A 20,026-nucleotide genomic window follows, 5' to 3' on the forward strand; every position below is an offset into this window, starting at 1 on the left:
CTCAGTTTGGTTTCAGATCGAGTGGCTCACAACTGCCCCAGGGGATCTAATAATGGCCTCTTCTGCCCTGCCCTGCACACACACACACACACACACACACACACAAATACACAGTTAAAAATAAATCCTTTGGGGGCTGGAGAGATGGCTCATACTGGCTGCTCTTCCAGAGGACCTAGGTTCCATTCCCAGGACGCATATGGCAGCTCACAACTCTCAGTAACTCCAATTCCAGCGGATCTGACCTCCTCTTCTGGCCTCTAAAGACACTAAGCCTCTAGCTGCCAATAACACCTGCACATACACAAGATAATAAAGTTTGGATTGAATAAATATGAACGCTTACTGTAAGTCATAACCCGACTTATAGATGAGGAAAACAGGTTTAGTGGTTTGTACCTTGCCTGTGTACAGAACTGATAAGATCGGCCTGGATTCAAGCTCAGATCTTCCTAGCTCCAAAGGCCATGAACTCATCAAAAATTGTTCTGGCTGGTAACCTCAGTGCAATGCAAATGACTGAAGGGCTCAGTTTATTGATTAAAGAGGTAAATGCCATGTTTACTTTAACTTTTGTTAAAGGTTTGGCTTTCTGCTAACACAACAGTAATTTATAGGGTTTTCTTTGGAATGCGATCCCAGGAACTAGGCATAGAACAGAACGTCTATATGCACAAGAGATTCCATTCTCACATGCCCCAAAACAAACAGCTTATTTTTCTAAATAAGCACTTACAATGTTGCTCGAGTTGGCCCAGAACTTGCAAAGTAGTCCAGGCTGGCCTTGAACTCATGATATGCACTTTGAGGGTTAAAAGTGCGCGCCACTATGGCCGGGCGGTGGTGGCGCATGCCTTTAATCCCAGCACTCGGGAGGCAGAGGCAGGCGGATCTCTGTGAGTTCGAGGCCAGCCTGGTCTACAAGAGCTAGTTCCAGGACAGGAACCAAAAGCTACGGAGAAACCCTATCCCGAAAAATCAAAAAAAAAAAAAAAAGTGCACACCACTGTGCAGTTTTTATCTAGTAAAAGGGAATTCTAGAACTACTGCTAGGAAACTAACACTTTGCAGTACCCGCACCAGCTTGGTAATGTTGACGCTGGAATAAGAAATATCCTAAGCCAAGTTTCAGCAAAATAACTTTATTTCCTAACACAGTAAACATATACATCCAATATGTGGTACTTCCATGCCAACGGCTTTGAGAGTTAACGTGTAAAAGCTGTCTTGGTTGAGATGTGAAGTGTCTGGATGGCTAACCTTCTGAACATATTGGACTGGCCACAGCAGAATCTGAATCTGCTTCACTAGGCAAGTTACAGAAATTTAAAGCCTTGAAACGTTACTACACTTTTGCATCTAATGCTTCCAGGCGAAGAGGATGCAGCAGGATCAGCTTGGATTCCAGGGCATCTCATCATCAGTTTTTCTGGTGATGGAACCATTTATCCACTGTAGCCAGAAAAAAAGAAATGCAAATTAGTCTCTGCTAAGAACACAAATTATCAACATATAACAAAGAGTAGGCTGAGGATGTGGCTCAACAGAAGAATGCTGGCCTATCAAGGAATACTACAGGCCTTTGCATGGCTGCTCCTATCCATGACCTCTAGAACATGCATGCAAAGCTACAGTCAAAAAGCTAGTGCTTAGCACAGGCTTATACCGGGGTCTCCTCACTAATTCTTTTTTTTTGTTTGTTTTGTTTGCTTTTTTCAAGACAGAGTTTATCTGTAGCTTTGCAGCCTGTCCTGGAACTCGGTACACCAGGCTAGCCTTGAACTCATGAAAATCCACCTGTCTCTGCCCCCTCCCCTACCCCAGTGCCCCGATTAAAGGTGTGCACCACCACTGCCCAGCTCCTCATTCATTCTTTTCCCCTCCTTCTTTCTCTCCCTGTTTGAGATTAGGTCTCCTATAGTCTCGATTAATCTGAAACTCAATATAGAGTCCAAGTTATCCCCAAACACTTAGGCACTAGGGTATACACCACCAGGGCAGCTTAATTTTTTTTTTTTTAAAGCAGCAGACTTAAAAAAAAAAAGAAGAAATTTAGATTCCTTTTCCTTTCCTTTCCTTTTTTTTTTTTCAAGGCAGGGTCCTTCTGCGAAACCCAAGCTGGCCTTCAGCCTGTGAACATTCTGCCTCAGCTTCCAGCGGGCTGGGATTACAGGTATGCAGTACCTCACCTATCACAGAGATTTCCAAGATTGAAAGAGGGTTTAGAGCTCTTCTCCAAGTGAAGCAGGCATGTTTGCATAGAACGTAGGATATAGCCCACGCTGAGCCCTCCCACAGTGGCCACAGGGAGGATACAAGGATACACAAATCAAGAAGAGGGAAGAAAGAGAATGGTGGCACGCAGCATCCCACCCACCGCACACACACTGCAGAGCTTTAGCGTAGCTTCCTTAGTGAAGGAAAGACAGGCGCAAAAAGACAAACAGCTTGACTGAACTGCAGAGTGGGGAAGGGTTGCTGGAGGCCGACGGCAGGAGGCTTGATGGGACGGGGAGACAGGAGCTAATCAAACAGCCCACGCCAGTCACAGCAATCAGCTTTATTTAAGGGAATGGGGACTATACTACTAATAATGTACTGCCTATTAATATCTTCTTCCTGCTGATGGGGAATAAACACAGATCTTCTAGCATGTTAGCACACTCTATCTATCTATATAGTATATACATACTTTTCTATCTATCTATCTATCTATCTATCTATCTATCTATCTATCTATCCATCCTCTCCTGGGTCCCATTATATATTTCAAAGCAGCTACAACTGTAATTTTTAAATGTTTGCCCACAAATAAGTATGTAAGGTGATATTTTGCTAACTTGATTTAAGCTTTCCATATTATAAACATACAGTAAAACTTATACCCATAACTGTAACTATTTTCCAAGTAAAAAAATACATAAGTACTATATAACTTCATACAAACACATAACTAATAACTGTAGTGGACTCAGGTCTTACCATCTGTTGGAAGTGAGCAGCCAGATTCACATGGTGGTGGCAACTAAAATAAAACATTAAAATATTAAAACGTAGTCTAACCCCTAGAGGGAAAGTTAAAAGTATACTGGTAAAATTGAAAAATAGACAGGAGACTACCAATTTGTAGTCTCTAAAACTAATTTACGGGAACAACAGTGTGATCTGCTAAGACAGGGTTCTTAACCCGTGGGTTGTCACCCCTCTGAGGTCACATGTCAGATATTTGCATTATGATTCATAACCATAGAAAAATTAGTTATGAAGTAGCAATAGAATAATTTTATGGTTGGGGGGTCACCAAAGCATGAGGGTCACAGTATTAGGAAGGTTGAGAACCACTGGGCTAAGAGATCATATATTATATATTATATACAAGTCTCTTTCAATTTTTAAAAAAGAGCTACTTAATTTTATGTATAGGGTATTTTGCCTTAATATGTATGTGCAGCACGTGCACTCCTGGTGGCCGTGGAAAATGAGAGCATGAGCCAGATCCCTGAACCAGAATTATGGATGGTTCTAAACCACCACAAGGATGCTGGGAATTGAACCCTGCAAGACCAAGCAGTGCTCTTAACTAATTAACCATTTCTCCAGACCCCACATCCAGGTCTCTTAATAACACACACAAAAGAATGTTCCTGAGCCACCCCACCCAGTTTTGTTTTTCCTGTTCATCTCACTGTCAGGATTCCTGTGTAAACGAAGATGAATCTAAATGCCCTGCGTTCATCACCAAGTCATTTATTTTCCTTTGTAATGACCCATTGATGAGGCCATGGGAAGTCAGTCAGACCTCATTTGTTTTTGCTTGCTGCCTGATAGCATAAATGAATTTTTTCTTTTTTCTTTTTTGGTTTTTTTGAGACAGGGTTTCTCTGTGGCTTTGGAGCTTGTCCTCGAACTAGCTCTGTAAACCAGGCTGGTCTCGAACTCACAGAGATCCACATGCCTCTGCCTCCCGAGTGCTGGGATTAAAGGCGTGCGCCACCACCACCCGTGAATTTTTTCTTTAAAAAAAAAAAAAAGATTTATTTTTCCTTTGTGTCTAGAAATGTTTCGCCTATGTACATTTATGCACCATGTGTGCGCAAGGGCCCAGGTTGGATCCCGTGGAGCTGGAGTTACAGGTGCTTGTAAGGCACTATGGGGTGCTGGAAACAGAACCTGGGACTCTGCAAAAGCAGCAATTGGTCTAAACTACTGAGCTATCTTGTCCAGCCCCATAAATGAAAATAATTTTCAAATGATCTAGTTCAATTGTTTGCTGAATCCAAATCAGATTATTTTATTGTTGGTTTTGTTGTTGTTGTATTTTTGATACAGGATTTTTCTGTGAAACAAGCCTGACTGTGCTGAAACTCACTCTGTAAACCAGGCTGGCTTCGAACTCACTGAGATCTGCCTGCCTCTGCCTTTTGAGTGTTGGGATTAAAGCACGTGCCATCACTGCCAATCCCAGCACTCAGTAAGCAGAGGTAGGCAGAGCTCTATGTAGTTAGGACTACACAGGGAGACTATCTCAAACAACAAAACAAACAAACAAACAAATCCCATAAAAGCCGGTGCTGCTGTCCTGGACTGTACTTCTTGTGAGGTTTTGTAGTATACATTGCTCTTGCAATGACTCCTGAAGTGTGCTTACTCTCATGGTCTTGGCTACAAGCAAGTTAACTAACTTCCCATTTGGTCTCTTGTGGAAGACGGTTTGACAGGTGATGGGCTTGGACAGTACCCAGTACATTCAGCGATTGAAAGACCTGGATAAATCCAGACCCCTCTAGCAGGAAGAGCCAGAAATCTAGGATTAGCTGGTTCAGTGACTGTTTCAGGAACTAGCTGAAGATAAAGTTAGATTGTAATCTTGAGAAACAGGGAGTTACCCCCTTGTGATTATCACTGGTATTTTCAGAATTTTCAATGATCATTGGTATTTTCGGAATTTTCCAATGATGCCCTCCCTACACCCTTTGGATTACTGGGTTGTGGTTTCTTCCCTTAAATACCCCTTCTCCCAGCTACTCGGGGTTGAACTCCTCTCCTGTGCACTGGCTCCTGTCAATAAACCTTGTGTGATTGCAGCAAGGACGGTCTCTCTTGAGTTACTGGGGGAGGGGGGTGTCTTTCACAATCACTCTGGATTTTACACGTCACCTACTTTGTATCTGCACCACTTAGGGTTGACCATGACCATTCTTCAGCTTTCCCCTCTCAAATGTCTATTCTTTGTCTGTGTTCACAGTTCTGACCTCAAGATGTCAGTCACATGCACACAAATGACACTCAAATACTAGTTGCAACAAGTACTTCTTCCCTTGGAGCACCCTACCGCTCAGCCGCTGAGTCATCTTTCAAAAGCAAAGGATTACGTACAGCATCCACAATGGCTTTGGCAGCATCAGGATCACACTTGAAGGGGCTCTCCAACACGGTGGTGTTCATGCTAGTGAGTAAAGTGAACATAGTAAGAAGATAAAAGAACAACACAGTCTCCTCATCCATTCAAAAAAACTAAGTTGATAATAATACACCAGATGGCTTTGTGAGGAGGGGGGGAGCACAAGGTCTCATAATGTAGCCTGGCTAGCCTGGAACTCAGAGAATACTGGGATTAAAGGCAGTATCATCATGCCTAGACCAGATAGCATTTAAATTCGGTTTCATTGAAAGCGTTCTTGCTTATCCTAAACATCCTAATTATTTATCTGGTCAAGGTCCATGTGTTCTTGTGGCTGATGTAGTTCAAATCTCTTAATAATTTAGACTTAATCATCGGAGATCAAATCTGCTGTAGCACTCACTAAATAGCTGAGAAATGCAAATTAAAATCTGAAACATTTCTTCCCCAATTCTGTTTCTTTCTTTTTTTAATATTCATCTATTTATTATGTATACAGTATATAATAATCTGTCTGTGTGTATGTCTGCAGACCAGAAGAGGGCAGCAGACCTCATTACAGATGGTTGTGAGCCACCATGTGGTTGCTGGGAATTGAACTCATGACCTTTGGAAGAGCAGGCAATGCTCTTAACCACTGAGCCATCTCTCCAGCCCCCCCAATTCTGTTTCTTTAAAAAAAAAAATATGAATCTAACAAAACACCCTGCTCCCATCAGTGATGGTGAAACATGTAAAGTACAGATACTCCTGATAGAAAAAGTACACGCCTTAACTCCCAGCACTCAGGAAGCAGAAGCAGGCAGAGCTCGAAAAACTAAACATTCTTTGGGATTCTACAGCTGAAAAATAAACAAAACAAAACAAAAAAAACAAAGGCTTATCCACTAAATAGATTAGACAATTAAGGAATCTTATACACTGTAATGGCTTAAGATGTAGTTTTAAAATTAAAAAGCATGAAACAAATTATGCATGCTAGAGTCCTAATCACTTAGAATATTCTGCACACACAGAGACGACAGAGCCTACAAACAGGTGCTTTCAGGGAAAATTATAATTTTTATTTTTTTTTACTCATTTTTATGCAGCTGGGATCTTGCATGTATTAGGAAAGCATTCAACTAGTGCTAACTCCCAACCCTTCTAAACTTGTATTTTATTATTTACTTTGAGACAGGGGACTCTGGTAGCACAAGTAGGTCTCAAATTGGCTAAGGATGACCTTGGACTTGAGATACTTCTGATTTTTGGAAGTACAAGCATGAGCTAGCATACCTGGTTTATGCAACACTGGGATGGCTTCCAATGCTTTGTGCCCATGCCAGGCAAGCACCAACTGAGCTACATCTCAGGCTTAGGGCTAATTTTTAAATTAGGATTTATATTGTGTAACAGTGGGGCAGTAGTAGCGCATGCCTTTAATCCCAGTGCTCAGGAGGAAGAGGCAGAATCTCAGGCAAGATCTCTGAGTTTGAGGCCAGACTGGTCTATCTACAGAGCCAGTTCCAGAACATCCAGGGCTACACAGAGAAACTGTCTTGACTAACAAAAACAAAGAAATCCAAACATTTATTTATTTTGTGTATGTGTATATGTGTAAATAACGCACCACGTTAGGGGACAAATTATGAGAGTCAGATTTGGCAGAAAGTGCCTTTAAGTAGGAGCCCACACAAGTGGGGGTCGTTTCACCTTGACTTGGGGGTCAGAGAGCTCAGGCCTGTTCTAGCTCCTCCAAGGCTATAAACAAGAGGTCTGACTTCAGGTGTGGCTACTAACAAAGATAGCTTGACCTAGGGTGTGGTCACTTGGTGTTTTTGGTATTAAAAAGGCACACAGAGGTGGATCTGCTCTACCTTGAACAAAGGTCAGAGAGTTGAGGTCTATTCCTGCTCCTTCAAGGCAAGACAAGAGGTTTGACCTAGGGAGTGGCTGCCTACAGGATGCTTGGCCTAAGGAGTGGTCACTGCATATCCTCGCCTAAACAACAGAATTAGTTGCTTGATGTTTCAGGTATTAAGAAGGTGTAATTGCCCTGCTTGTTCTTTGTGTCGTGTTAAAGCAGTCTTTTGCCCCACCCCCTTCTTGGATTGAGGTGTATAAGCGTATGAAAAATCACCGCCGTGAATTCAGTATCCACTGGGTTGCCCTCGCGGTTTTATTCTGAGTCTGTCTTTTTCTTTCTCATCTCTATTCTGTCTGCCTGGCATTTCTAATCCACATATCCCTACCCGGGAACATGTAAACCCCACTGAGGCTAGACCCCAACACCTTTACCTGACGAACTACCTTAAGGGCTATATTTTGTTTTGTTTGTTTATTTTGTTTTTTTCCCCCTTTGGTATTAGGATTTAAGGTATTTAAGACAAGGCACCAACACTTATTATGGAGTGACTTCAGTTAAATTCAACTTCCTCTTTCTGTTTTATGCTTGGCAAGTATTAATTGCTCAATTAACATTAACTATTATTACTAGTGGGAGTAAACTCAAGGAGCATGGTGGATACTGGCATAGTAAAGACTGTTTTCTTGGTGGCAGTTAGCACAAGTCAATAACTATCGATCCCCAAAGAGCTCAGGGAGTCCTCAGATTACAGGTCCCCAGAGAGCTGACTGGAATGAAGCCAATCCTACTTCCTAGAAAATGAAGCCACAGCCACTGACAAACTGCTTTTGAGTACATGGGTAGGAAGGTATAATAACCTATTTAGCATCTTAAGACCATGCACAATTAGGCATGCATATGATTATGAGAAGGGACATGTCCAATAGGGAAAGTAAACGTACGACCTAATCTATCAAACAGTGTATCCCTTTCTAATCGGTATCATAGCTCCACTTTGAACAGACTTACTCTGTCATTATTTTAGTTCTTTGAATAAGAGGCAAAGATTCTGTAAACACCTATCTAGATCCTGACCACTGGAAACATTACAATCTCTAAAACATTTAATATAAACTGGACTACTGTGTGTTAAAGACATAGAAAAAGAATTAACACTTACCAACTGATTCCTTTCCCGTCTATTTTCTTAGTCACTAATGCTTTCCAATAATCATGAGTACTTTTAATAATGTCAACTGCAAAATTCTGTAAATGAAAACAGGCATTAATTGGGATGGTAAAACGGAGGTCTTTTCCCATCACTTACATTTTCTCAAAATTTGATATTATCTCTTCAGTCAGGAAGTGACTTAACAAAAGAAAGTTTTGTTAAAAAAGTAAGAGAGCCACTTAAATAAAAGGCCAAGACTATCTTGCATCTTTATTGTCTTATATGATTGATTTTTGGGGAAGTGGTACTAGGGATCGAGTCCAGGGTCTTATGTATACTAGGCAAGCATCTACTACAAAAGTATATTCCTGGTCCCCCTCTTTCATGGATCTTCAGATGGGAACATACTTTTAATTATAAGTCTCAATATAAATGATCTAAAACTATAGTTTTGAAAAATACATTACCTTGTCTTTAAATTCTGCATTGAACGCAAATTCATTTTCTGGTTTTCCATCAGGAACTTTATACCTTCTAAACCAGTCAACGGTGGCTTCTAAGTAGCCAGGTTTCAGCCTTTCGACATCAGAAATATCTAAGGAGAGAAAATAAACATATTGCATGATGCATAAGAAATTATTTAGGCATCCGACAAAAAAAATATCAAGTGCTTACATTGAGAGAGACATGGGAGGGACATGAAAAAGGCCAAGATAATATCAGAGCTGAGAAAAGAAAATCATCCAGTGTCTGTGAATAGCTCTGACACTGAGAGCTGAAGAGAGAGGATCAAGCCGGGCGGTGGTGGCGCATGCCTTTAATCCCAGCACTCGGGAGGCAGAGGCAGGCGGATCTCTGTGAGTTCGAGACCAGCCTGGTCTACAAGAGCTAGTTCCAGGATAGGCTCCAAAACCACAGAGAAACCCTGTCTCAAAAAACCAAAAAAAAAAAAAAAAAAAAAAAAAAAAAAAGAGAGAGAGAGAGGATCAAGCATGGCTAACTGCTAGTAGAGCCAAGAGAAATGAATAGGGTGATATAATCAAACCAGTTTGGCAGGCAGCCTAATGCCTATAAGGAGGTATGAAATACTAAAAAAGGCAAGCTGAGGCTGTATGTCAGAGGCTCACATGCTAATTACACACCAAAAGACTGATAATTATGGATTACTACATTCTAATTAATTACCCCATCTTGAAAAATCAAAATAGATAAAGAAGCCAGGCAGGAGTTACTCAGGAGTCAGAGGCAGGTGGATTACTAGTTCAAAGCCAGCCTCGTCTACAGAGAAAATTCCAGGATAGCCAGGGATACACAGAGATTCTGCCTTGAAAAACAATAAACAACTAACCGACTTATTTTGTGGTGCTGGGCTCAAACCTAGGCCTTTGTATAAGCTAGGTGAGCATTCCACCATTGAGTTAATTGCCTAACCAATGAATGACATTTTTTTTTTTATGAATGACATTTTGAATTCAAGTGGACTGCTTGATAGTATAGGCATTTTAAGTCACAAAATTTCTGCTCCACGCAAGCAAGAGAAGCACTAAGAAGTCAAGATGGGCATGGTGGCATGCAGCTGTAATTCCAACATTCAAGGATGCTGAAGTGGTCAGATGTAGAATTCAAAGCTAGCCCAGACTACACAGTGAGACTAGCCCCCAACACAAAGAAAACGAAGCAATACAAAACAATATGTCTTTAAAGCTGGGCACAATGGTGTTCACCTGTAATCATATCCTGAGGCTGGAGGCAGGAGAATCTAAAGTTCAAAGCCTTCCTGGGTTACAAGAAAAAAAGACAGCAACCGGGCAGCAGTGGTGCACACAGGTGGATCTTTGTGAGTGTGAGGCCAGCCTGATCTACAGAGCGAGTTCCAGTACAAGCCCCAAAGCTACAGAGAAACTCTGTCTTGGGAAGAAAAGAAAAGAAAAGAAAAGAAAAGAAGGAAAGAAAAGAAAACAAATAAAGTAAGAAGGAAAGTGTTAATCCAGTTTTTCCAATTTTGATCTACCTAAAGAACACCTAGCCAAGCATGGTGCCCCATGCTTTTAATCCCGGCAAGGAGGCAGAGAGAGGTGGATCTCTGTGAGTTCAAGATCAAACTGGTCTACATATCAAGTTCCAGACCAGCCAGAGCTCCATAGTCAGACCCTGTCTCAAAAAACAAAGAAAAGTATGGAAAGCTTGTGAACTGGGAAATGACCCTCATAGGAGGAGGATGTAGCCTTGCCTACTTACACGAAGCCCTGGGTTCCACCCTTAGACGGCATGGACTGGACGGAGAGGAGCACACCTGTTATCTCAGCATTCAGAACGTAGGGCTCAAAGAGCCATGCTCTGTAGAATATCTCTCAAAACTCAGGAAAACGTATTACTTAAATTTTAATTAGATACATTCATTTTATTTTTTTTATTTTTTTATTTTTTATTTTTTTGGTTTTTCGAGACAGGGTTTCTCTGTGGTTTTGGAGCCTGTCCTGGAACTAGCTCTTGTAGACCAGGCTGGTCTCGAACTCACAGAGATCCGCCTGCCTCTGCCTCCCAAGTGCTGGGATTAAAGGCGTGCGCCACCACTGCCCGGCTACATTCATTTTATTTTATGTGACTATTGTGCTAGCATGTATGAGCACCACACATGCATGCTTGGTGCCTGTGACAACAGATTCCCTAGAACAGATTGTGAGCCACGGTGTTTGTGCTGGGAACCGAACCTAGGTCCTCTGCAAGAGCAACAACTGCTCTCAACTACTGAGCCATCTCTCTAGCCCCACATTACTTTATTACTTTATAGAGTTGTTACCAATGACAGCACTCAGGAACAGCAGGAGGAGGGGATGCATGGGGATAAGCAGAGAGACAGACACTGCCTTAGGGTGACATACAGTGAAAACAGCACACAGCTTACACTATGGCACTGACGTCCCAGGGAATTTTCAGGAGTCTATAGCTCTATTGCTGGGAACCAAAGTCCGAGCAAATCAAAGCTGAAACAGTGAGTGGCTCAGCTCTACAAACTGTGGCCAGAGCATGTGAACACAGACCCTGCCCATCACAATCAGAGCAGCACACAGAAGGCTAACAAATGGCCTGAATATACTACCGTACCAAGTTCAAACACGGCCCCTCTAGCAGACAGCTAACCCGTTTATCACTGCATGTCCCAGCGTCCATGAGATCATAGGCATACTAAAATAAAAAGCACATCATTTCCAGGGCCCAGGCTCACGAAGCCTTCCCCTGCTGATGGCCTTAATCACTGGCTGAGGAGGTATTTCTCTGATGGAAAGCGATTCCCCCACACAGTACACTTAGCTCTCACAACCTACAATGAGAGAGGAATTAGGCTCCGCCCCTCAAGGAACATAGCTATATAAACTACTTGGAATTTTGCATTAGAGATTTATCTTCCTCAGTTGCTTATTTGTTCACTAATTTATGTGGTCTCATGGGTTAGTTATCTGTTCTGGGTTACAATCCAAAATTTCAGCGTGCCTCTTTGATGGCTGCATCATTTACTGTGTTTTAAAAGCATGTCATGACTGGTTCTACTGGTCCGTCCAGATTGGAATCAACCATTTCTCCAGGGAGCCTTGATTTCTTTCTCTCTGTAAATGTTGCAAGAACCCCAGATTTGGATGCCCGGGGATGATATCTCTATTGAGAGGGCCTTCCAAACCCCTTGACTGACCAGATGTGTGGGTCCCAATACATACCTACAATCCCAGCACCTGGGTGAACTTGAGACAATCTTTTGCTGGCCTGGCTAGGAATACATATAACAACCCTTTGTAGGAGGTGCGCGCGCGCGCATGTGTGTGCGTGTGTGTGCGTGTGTGTGTGTGTGTGTGTAACGACATCCGGTTCCACTTGTGTAGCCCACTCTGACCTCAACTTGATCATTCTCTACAGTTACAAAGGACCCTGAACTCCTACTGATCCTCCTGGCTCTGCCCCCCAAATTCTAACCACAGGAGCAGCAGCACACCTAGAGTTATCTACATTTGAATAACAGACACAGGCAGACAAAAGACTCTCAAAGGCAGGTAGAGAGTTTAAAGCCAACCTGGTTTAGACTCTCCAAAAACAAAACAAGAGAGGCTGAGAGGCTCTGTAGATAGTTTCACAAACAGACATGAAGATTGAGTTCTATTCCCAGCTCTTAGGGAAGATGGTCCAGCAAAGAGAGCTGGGCAGACCACTGGAACTTGTCAGCCGGCCTAGCCTAACTGGAGAGCTCTGTATCTGAGACAAGAGAGAGCCTGTCTCAAAAGACAAGGAGAGCCCCTAAAGAATGACACCCGAGGTTGATCTATGGCTTCCACATGCACAAGCGCCTCCTACGCCCCCCAAAACTACATGCTTCAAAATAGCAAGTTTTATAGTATCTCAAACACTGAAAAAAATAAAAAATAAAAACCACTATGATGGAGTGCTAAACTCCAACCGTTCTGTAGTCGGAAAACGTCAATGGTTGAATGTGTCACTCCTCCTGCCTAACAGCTTGAAGGCGTGACCTTACAATTCCATTATCACAGGTTAAATGTGCCAGGAATGGTAATTTAATTCCAGAACACCTTCACCCAGCAGGTGGGAGGCAGAGGCAATAGACCTCTACAGTTGGTCTGTGTAGCAAGTTCAAGGACAAAAAAGGCCACACAGAAAGACGACAAGAACAACAAAGGATTAGAAGGGTCCCCCCCCCCCCCCTACACTCTTCAGATTTCCCTACCGTTGTAATTAGCCGCATCCGGATCGTCCACGTTAATGGCGATGACTTTCCAGTCGGTTTCGCCTTCATCAATCATAGCCAGTATGCCCAGAACTTTCACCTTGATTATCTCCCCTCTTGTACACACCTGCGAGATAACCAGAGTCAGAACAAAACCACACTACAGGGGGGAAACTGGAGCTTTTATTTTGGTGATAATAATAAATAGGAAAGATGTCAATTTTTTCTGCACTTCCTTGATCTGTTTTCTTTTTTGTCTTTTTTTTTTTAAGTACTTTTATTGCCAACCATGATGACACACACCTTTAATCCTAGCATTTAGTAGGCAGAAGTAGATAGATTTTTTTTTTTTTCATTCAAGGCCAGCTAGCCAGGACTACACAGTGAGATCCTGTCTCAGAAAACTATTATTTCTGTGTGATGGAGGCAGGGGGTTATCCATGAGCCACTGCATTGCACACGTGGAGGTCAGAGGACAACTGTGTTAGAATCGATTCTTTCCTTCCGTTTTCACATGGGCTGTGGGGCTCAAACTCAGGGCAGCAGGTTTCCATAGCAAGCACCTTTACCCACCAAGTCATCTCACCAGCACTGTCTGTGAGACACAGCTTCCCTGTGTATTCAGGATAGCTTAGAATTTGCTATCCCAGGCTGGCTTCAAACTTGCAATCAGCCTGCTTCAGCCTTCTGGGTGCTAGGTCACCATCTGTGTCATTATGCCCAGCTCTTGGGAGTTTAAAGCCAGCCACATAAATAGTCCTACTTAGGTTGAAAACAGTATATACAGGACTGGTGTTCTTTTTGTTTGTTTGAGACACCTTCTCTCTACATAGTCCTGGCTGTCTGGGAACTCACTCTATAGCCCAGGCTGGCCTCAAACTCAAGAGGTCTACCTGCTTCTGCCTCCCGAGTGCTGAGATTAAAGGCGTGCACCACTACACTCTGCTCTGTATACTTTAAAAAGAAAAATAAATTAAGATATATTTATTTTTATGGTGTATTTTGACTACAGGTATGTATATGTACTACGTGTGTGCCTTGTGCTGCAAAGGCCAGAAGAGGTTGTCAGCTCCACTAGAACTGAAGTTACATTACATACAGGTGTGAGCTGCCACGTAGGTTATGGAAACTCAACTCAGGGGTGCTTCTTACAGCCTCTTTGTGCTAAATAAGGCCTCTATGATTTGCTTTAGACACACCCTTTAATACGTTTTGTCTTTCATAGGAGCCACTGAATTAAGTCAGCCATACGTCTCACTTGCTGAGGCTCTGAACTTAATCCCCAGGACAACAATTAAACACAGATAGAAATTAAAAACGTAACATATTGGTTTGGGTTGTTAACTACTTTGCTGAGCTTGTGATCTTGAATTTTAGAATAGCAGCCCATCAGACAGAAGCCTTCCACCAGTACCTCTAGCATCAAGGGCTATTTGGCTGGACTCAGTCACTGATCATCCCAAATACTCCAGGAAACCTGACTATTTCACTAATGCTCATATTTCATATTTTACTCACAATAATTTTCAAAGTATAAACTTTGGTATGATTTATTAATTTCACTTTAATATCACAGAAAAAAATTTGATTTCATTACCTTGCTTCCAATTTCACAAACATCAATTGGGTCATTGTCACCACAACAGCCAGTGTGTTTGTCACTGTGTCCTGGGTCTTCCCATGTCTGAAACAAAGTGAGGATAAAAGCATACTATTCAGATACCCGCGCTGACCAAGGAGGCTTGACACTAACCAGCAACAGGAGTCTTGATGCAAAATATAAACTTCAGCTGTTTTTAAAACTTTTACAATTTCCATTCAAGAACTTTAACTATACAGAAGAATTTTAATTAAATACTGGAGCTATTATGCATGCAATGCTAAACCAGATCTAAGCTTCAAAACAGAGAATGAAGCTGGGTGTGTCAAGAGATGCCTTTGATCCCAGGAGACAGAGGCAGGCAGGTGGATCCCCGAGTTCCAGGCTAGGCAAGGCTACATAGTGAGATACCATCTCAAAAACCCCAAAGCCCCAAAACCAAACCCAGAAGATGATCCTACATAAGTGCAAACACGTCAAGGTATGATGGTGCATGCCTGCAATGCCAGCATCTGGAGTTGAGGCAGGAGGATCCCACTTTCTAGGCCACAGAGTTCTTCCCTAGCAATACCCTGTGTCAAAAACATTACGGGCTGGGACATGTAATTCCGTGGGAAAGCACTTGCCTAGCATGCGCAGGGCCTCGGATTTGAGCCCAAGCACTGAAAATAAAAAAAAAAAAAAAAACATGTTGATTAACTGTTCTAGGCATTTACTCTATCTGCTATCAGCTGGATTCTCTTCATAATAAATTTCTCCAACACAGATGAGGAGGCAGCAGACCTCAGATGGAAACGATACACTCTGATGTTGAAAGCTGCTGGCTGGGAGCCAAAGGCTAAAAAGCTTAAATTACTGGCTCTCTTTCTTTGCTAAATTGCGGGCCAGAGGCACAGCAGAGCATCTCACAAAGAGCGGATGTGCGCTGCCAGGTGTGAGGTGGAAATGCAGCTGTTTAGTTAGCGTCTTTTATTCCTAAGCAGAACACATTCATGACTTGGATTGGCTTCCCCATTAAGCTGCAGGAAAAAGAACAAAGGGAACGGAGATAAAGGAAGGCTGCTTCCAGCACGGGAAGGCAAAAAAGCCAGCCCCTGGAAGAAGCTCTTCTGCACTGCTTCCCCACAGGGGCCACACTTCAAAGCTAAACACCAAAGCAATTGACCTGGAGAATAAAGTGCTGTAATTGGGGCAGACAAATGACTTTGTGATTACCCAACAAACTAGATGAGTTTGACCTATATCTGAATAACTTATGGAGTTTCACAAGGTTTCCACTTAATAATTCTACCTAATGATGAATAAACCATTACTCACAGAAAAAAACTAATTGAACATGTGCTAACTGTCACAGGATCAAACGTATGCCCTTACTCTAATAACAGATACAGCCTTTTTTTTTTTTTTTAAAAAAAAGAGAGACAGCATTTCTGTGTAGCCCTAGCTGTTTTTGAACCTGGAGACCTGTCTGCCTGTCTCCAAGTGCTGGGATTGACAGTGTGCACAGCCACCACCACCTGGCCAGGGATAGAAGTCTAATGACTCTTTATCCAAACACTAAGAAAGAACCTACTATGTGCTGGGGATAGATTGACAAACAAGGCTGCCTGTTTAAGAACACAGGAGCTCATCATTATTTTGCCACCAAGAATCTGATCTCAAGAGAAGTCAGAAGCTTACACGGCAGTAAGAACGCACATGGGCAGATACTAAGGCTCTGTCCTCTGAAATAGCTGTACAGGTTATATCTGATTTATGACTCTGAGGGACTACGGGAGACTAGTGTGTCTGGCACCAAAATCTGGTGTAGTTTTGTGTTGAAGAAATAGGAATGTAGAAATAAAGAAATATCAAGTTTAAGCCTAGGAGAATGAGAGCAGGCTGTCAGCAGTTTTCTCGGCAGCTTAAAGATTAACTGTTAACAGTGGGTTATTCCGCTTTACAGACCATAGCTCTGTTTGCAAGGCAAAAGCACCTCTCACAAACTGAGAATTAGCCTAAGACACCCCAGCCATCCGTGATTAAGGACGGACAGAAGCTGAGTTAAGTTTTAGGAGGTGGGTATATACGCGACCTCTGGGTTATGCATAATGAAGATTGTTAGGAAAGGCAATCTGTATCTGAGTTTTACCTCGAGATTTTAAAAACTCCTTTGTTCAGAGCTAATGCTTGGTGCCCCTTACTATAAGAAGGTGGGTTCAGAAACCGGCCTTTGCCACAGCCTTACAAACTCATTTCTGACTGTGGTCTCAGCTATAAGCTTTTTGTGCCCTGTGGTGGGTTTTTTTTTTTCCTTCCTGGAATAAAGTTTGCTTATGGTTTATTAGACTTGGTGGTCTGTCCCCATCTTTGTGTGACCCCCGTGGACCCAATAGTGTGTGTGTGACAAGAAAGTTGCTAAAGTTCAGGCGGGTTTAAAAAAAAAAGAGAGAGACTTATTTGAGTGTTCTATCTTCCTGTTCATCTGCACAACAGAAGAGGGCACCAGATCTCATTACAGATGGTTCTAAGCCAACACGTAGTTGCTGGAAATTGAACTCAGGACCTCTGGAAGAGCAGCCAGTGCTCTTAACCTCTGAGCCACCTCTCCAGCCCTCAGGCTGGGCTTCACACTCTTGGTCTTGCTTCAGCCTCTGGAATGCTGAGATTGCATGCATGTGGTATCTGACTAGAAATCCAGGCTGTTGCTGTGTAATTCCAGTTTAAACTCTATGTATTTTGTGTGTGTGATTCTGTGTGGGGATATGTGCCGTGGCTAACACGTGAAGGTCGGAGGACAAGTGTAGCAATCAGTTCTCTCCTTCCACCATGGGACATGGGATCAGACTCAGGCTGCCACACTTGTGGTAGGTGTCAACTGCCAGGTCATCTCACTGGCTCTAGCTGTGTTTGCAGAGACAAGGTCTCACCATGGAGCTGTGGCTATTCTAGAACTGGCTATCTAGACCATGGTCTCCTCGAACTGATGGCTATCCCACTAGGATCCCAGGTGTGTGCCACCACGCCTGGCTAGAAAGCAAGGCTTTAACTGCTAACCCATCCTCTCTTGACTCACCACACATGCTACTAGATTTATAAAGATTGTAGTCTACAGTCCACAGAGAAAGAAACAGTTCAGAAAGTCAGAATTTAAACAGAAACATATTCCTTTTAGCTAACCTTGGAAATAAGTTGTTCAATGGAGCATTAAAATTTTTAAAATAATTCTACCCAATGCTTTTCTGCTCTATGATAGCAAACATTTTCTGCATTTAAACTTTTGAACAAAAGTAAGTTAATTGTGATCAGATGGTGGTGGAGTACACCTTTAATCCCAGCACTCATGAGGCAGAGGCAGAGTTTAAAGTCAGCTTGGTCGACAGAGAGAGTTCCAGGACAGCCACGGCTACCACTACATAACGAAACCCTGCCTTCAAAAACAAAAGAACAAAACAAAACAAAACAAAAAAGCAAGTTAATTTTTACTAAGCTAAATAAGTACACCTTTAGTGAACCTTGGAGACATACCTGAGGGATGGCCCCGTAGTTCCAGATGTAGCCTTTGTAAGGGAACAGGTTAGTAACATAGCGGAGCTTTCCTTTCTTCACGTCTTGCTTAATTGGATTTAAGGGATCCTTTGTAGCAATCTGAAACAAAGGTCAGATGGTTGTGAGACACTACTTGAATAGGATCAGAGGAAACAATGACTTATCTATGTCCCTGAATTCCACCTTAATTACTTGTTTCATCCCTAACCCATTGGTAACCGAACTAATGGCTCCACAGTAACTATTACAGAAAATATACTTGCGTATCACAACACTCAAGAAGAGAAAAAGAATATTTACTGATTCCAGAAAGAAAGAAGTAATATGGGCTGGGATCAATTCCAGGATTAAAGAGAAAAAGCACTGTGCTGGAGGACGGCTCAGCAGGGAAAGACGCGCCACCAAGCCTGACTACCTGGATTCGATCCCCAGGACCACACCTACACGTTGTTCTCTGTCCTCCACAGGTGTGCCAGCATAGAAGCCTCTACACACATATACAAGTGTTTAAATTATCAAAAACAAATAAAGACGGGGGCTGGGTAGACAGCTCAGCACTAAGACAGCTTGCTGTTCTTGAAGAATCCAGTTCAGTTCCAACACCTATGCTGGGCAGCTCACAACTGACTGTACCTTGGGTTACAGCAGATCCTACACCCTTGTCTGGCCTCCACAGGGACCTCAACATACAACATGGCACACACTCATACACATCCATACTTAGCTAATACACCACGCCTGATGATCTCTTACCTCCATTTTAGCATTTGACCAGCGTGGGACCTCAACCACCATGTGGAAAACATCCTGGAAAGACAGAGGCGGTGAGAAAAGCAGACCCTGCCGTTATTTCAGTTATTTCAGTGTCTCCACTCTTTCTTCCATCTGACAACTGAAGTTAAAGGCATCGACAAAAGGTAGGAGAGAGCGGTAGATGAAGACAGCAAACACAGGAGCCCAGAGAGGAGAATCAGGTGGCAGGTGCTGCGTCACTCTAAGTAATTCTCTCAACTTTCCTGTGCTTGAAATTTTTCATAAGAAAGTATTTGGGAGTCTCTGTTCTCTAATTCCTCAGAGGAGGTGTGGGAGTTCTTGAGAGGAGCTCTGGAAGACAAACCTGGGCTGGGCAGTGTGGTGCACGCCTTTAATCCCAGCACTCGGGAGGCAGAGGCAGGAGGATCTCTGTGAGTTTGAGGCCAGCCTGGTCTATAAGAACTAATTCCAGGACAGGCCCCAAAGCTACCCTGTCTCAAAAAACCAAAAACCAAACCAAAACAAAACAAAAAGACAAACCCCGAACCGGCCCAGACCTGGGCCTGCTTCAGCATCAATGTCGACATCAATCGGCTGGATTACTGACGTGATTCTCCAAACTGGGCTGCTTTCTGAAGGCCTTCCAAACAGAACTAGCCGCTTACGACATTAACGATTGGAGTGCACTCTGAAATTTTAGCTGGTAGGGGGTCTAGTATAATTACAGCTCATATGGTATAATATATTTCGGTTAATGATACATTCAAAAGCGAAAATCCCTAGATGCCAGCAGCGTGGAAATGCACATATCAAGTCAGATACAGATCTGACAAAGGCTCTTTAGCTGGAACTGAGCGCTGAGCTGTCTGACCTGTGAGTTCACTGTGAACTGAAGTATTTCCGTCTTCAGCCTTCACGAGGGTACCCGTGATCCATCTGCAATTGCTTTTAAGTAAAACCTTTCAGACAGGTATGGCACCCATTCGTGACCCCAGAACAAGGGCAGCAGGACAGGA

The 20,026-nt window shown here is 42.8% G+C and overlaps 1 protein-coding gene across 1 annotated transcript in view; it reads right to left on the bottom strand.

Annotated features, from left to right (window-relative positions):
* Positions 1-1,126: 1,126 nt before the first annotated feature.
* The window catches only part of Ppa1 (inorganic pyrophosphatase 1), a 28,874-nt gene continuing 9,974 nt past the window's right edge, over positions 1,127-20,026 (bottom strand). Inside the window, exons 3-11 of the mRNA XM_041656008.1 lie at positions 19,011-19,064; positions 18,237-18,356; positions 14,727-14,813; positions 13,130-13,256; positions 8,868-8,995; positions 8,410-8,495; positions 5,377-5,446; positions 2,983-3,025; positions 1,127-1,452 (exon numbers count right to left, since the gene is read on the bottom strand). Of these exons, the coding sequence (XP_041511942.1) occupies positions 1,421-1,452; positions 2,983-3,025; positions 5,377-5,446; positions 8,410-8,495; positions 8,868-8,995; positions 13,130-13,256; positions 14,727-14,813; positions 18,237-18,356; positions 19,011-19,064 (747 nt within the window). The 3' untranslated portion in view covers positions 1,127-1,420. The remainder of the gene's footprint in view (positions 1,453-2,982; positions 3,026-5,376; positions 5,447-8,409; positions 8,496-8,867; positions 8,996-13,129; positions 13,257-14,726; positions 14,814-18,236; positions 18,357-19,010; positions 19,065-20,026) is intronic.

The sequence above is a fragment of the Microtus oregoni genome, unplaced genomic scaffold (assembly GCF_018167655.1).
Source record: "Microtus oregoni isolate MIOR12 unplaced genomic scaffold, Mior012 000007F_ref0000211, whole genome shotgun sequence".
Taxonomy (NCBI): Eukaryota; Metazoa; Chordata; class Mammalia; order Rodentia; family Cricetidae; genus Microtus; species Microtus oregoni.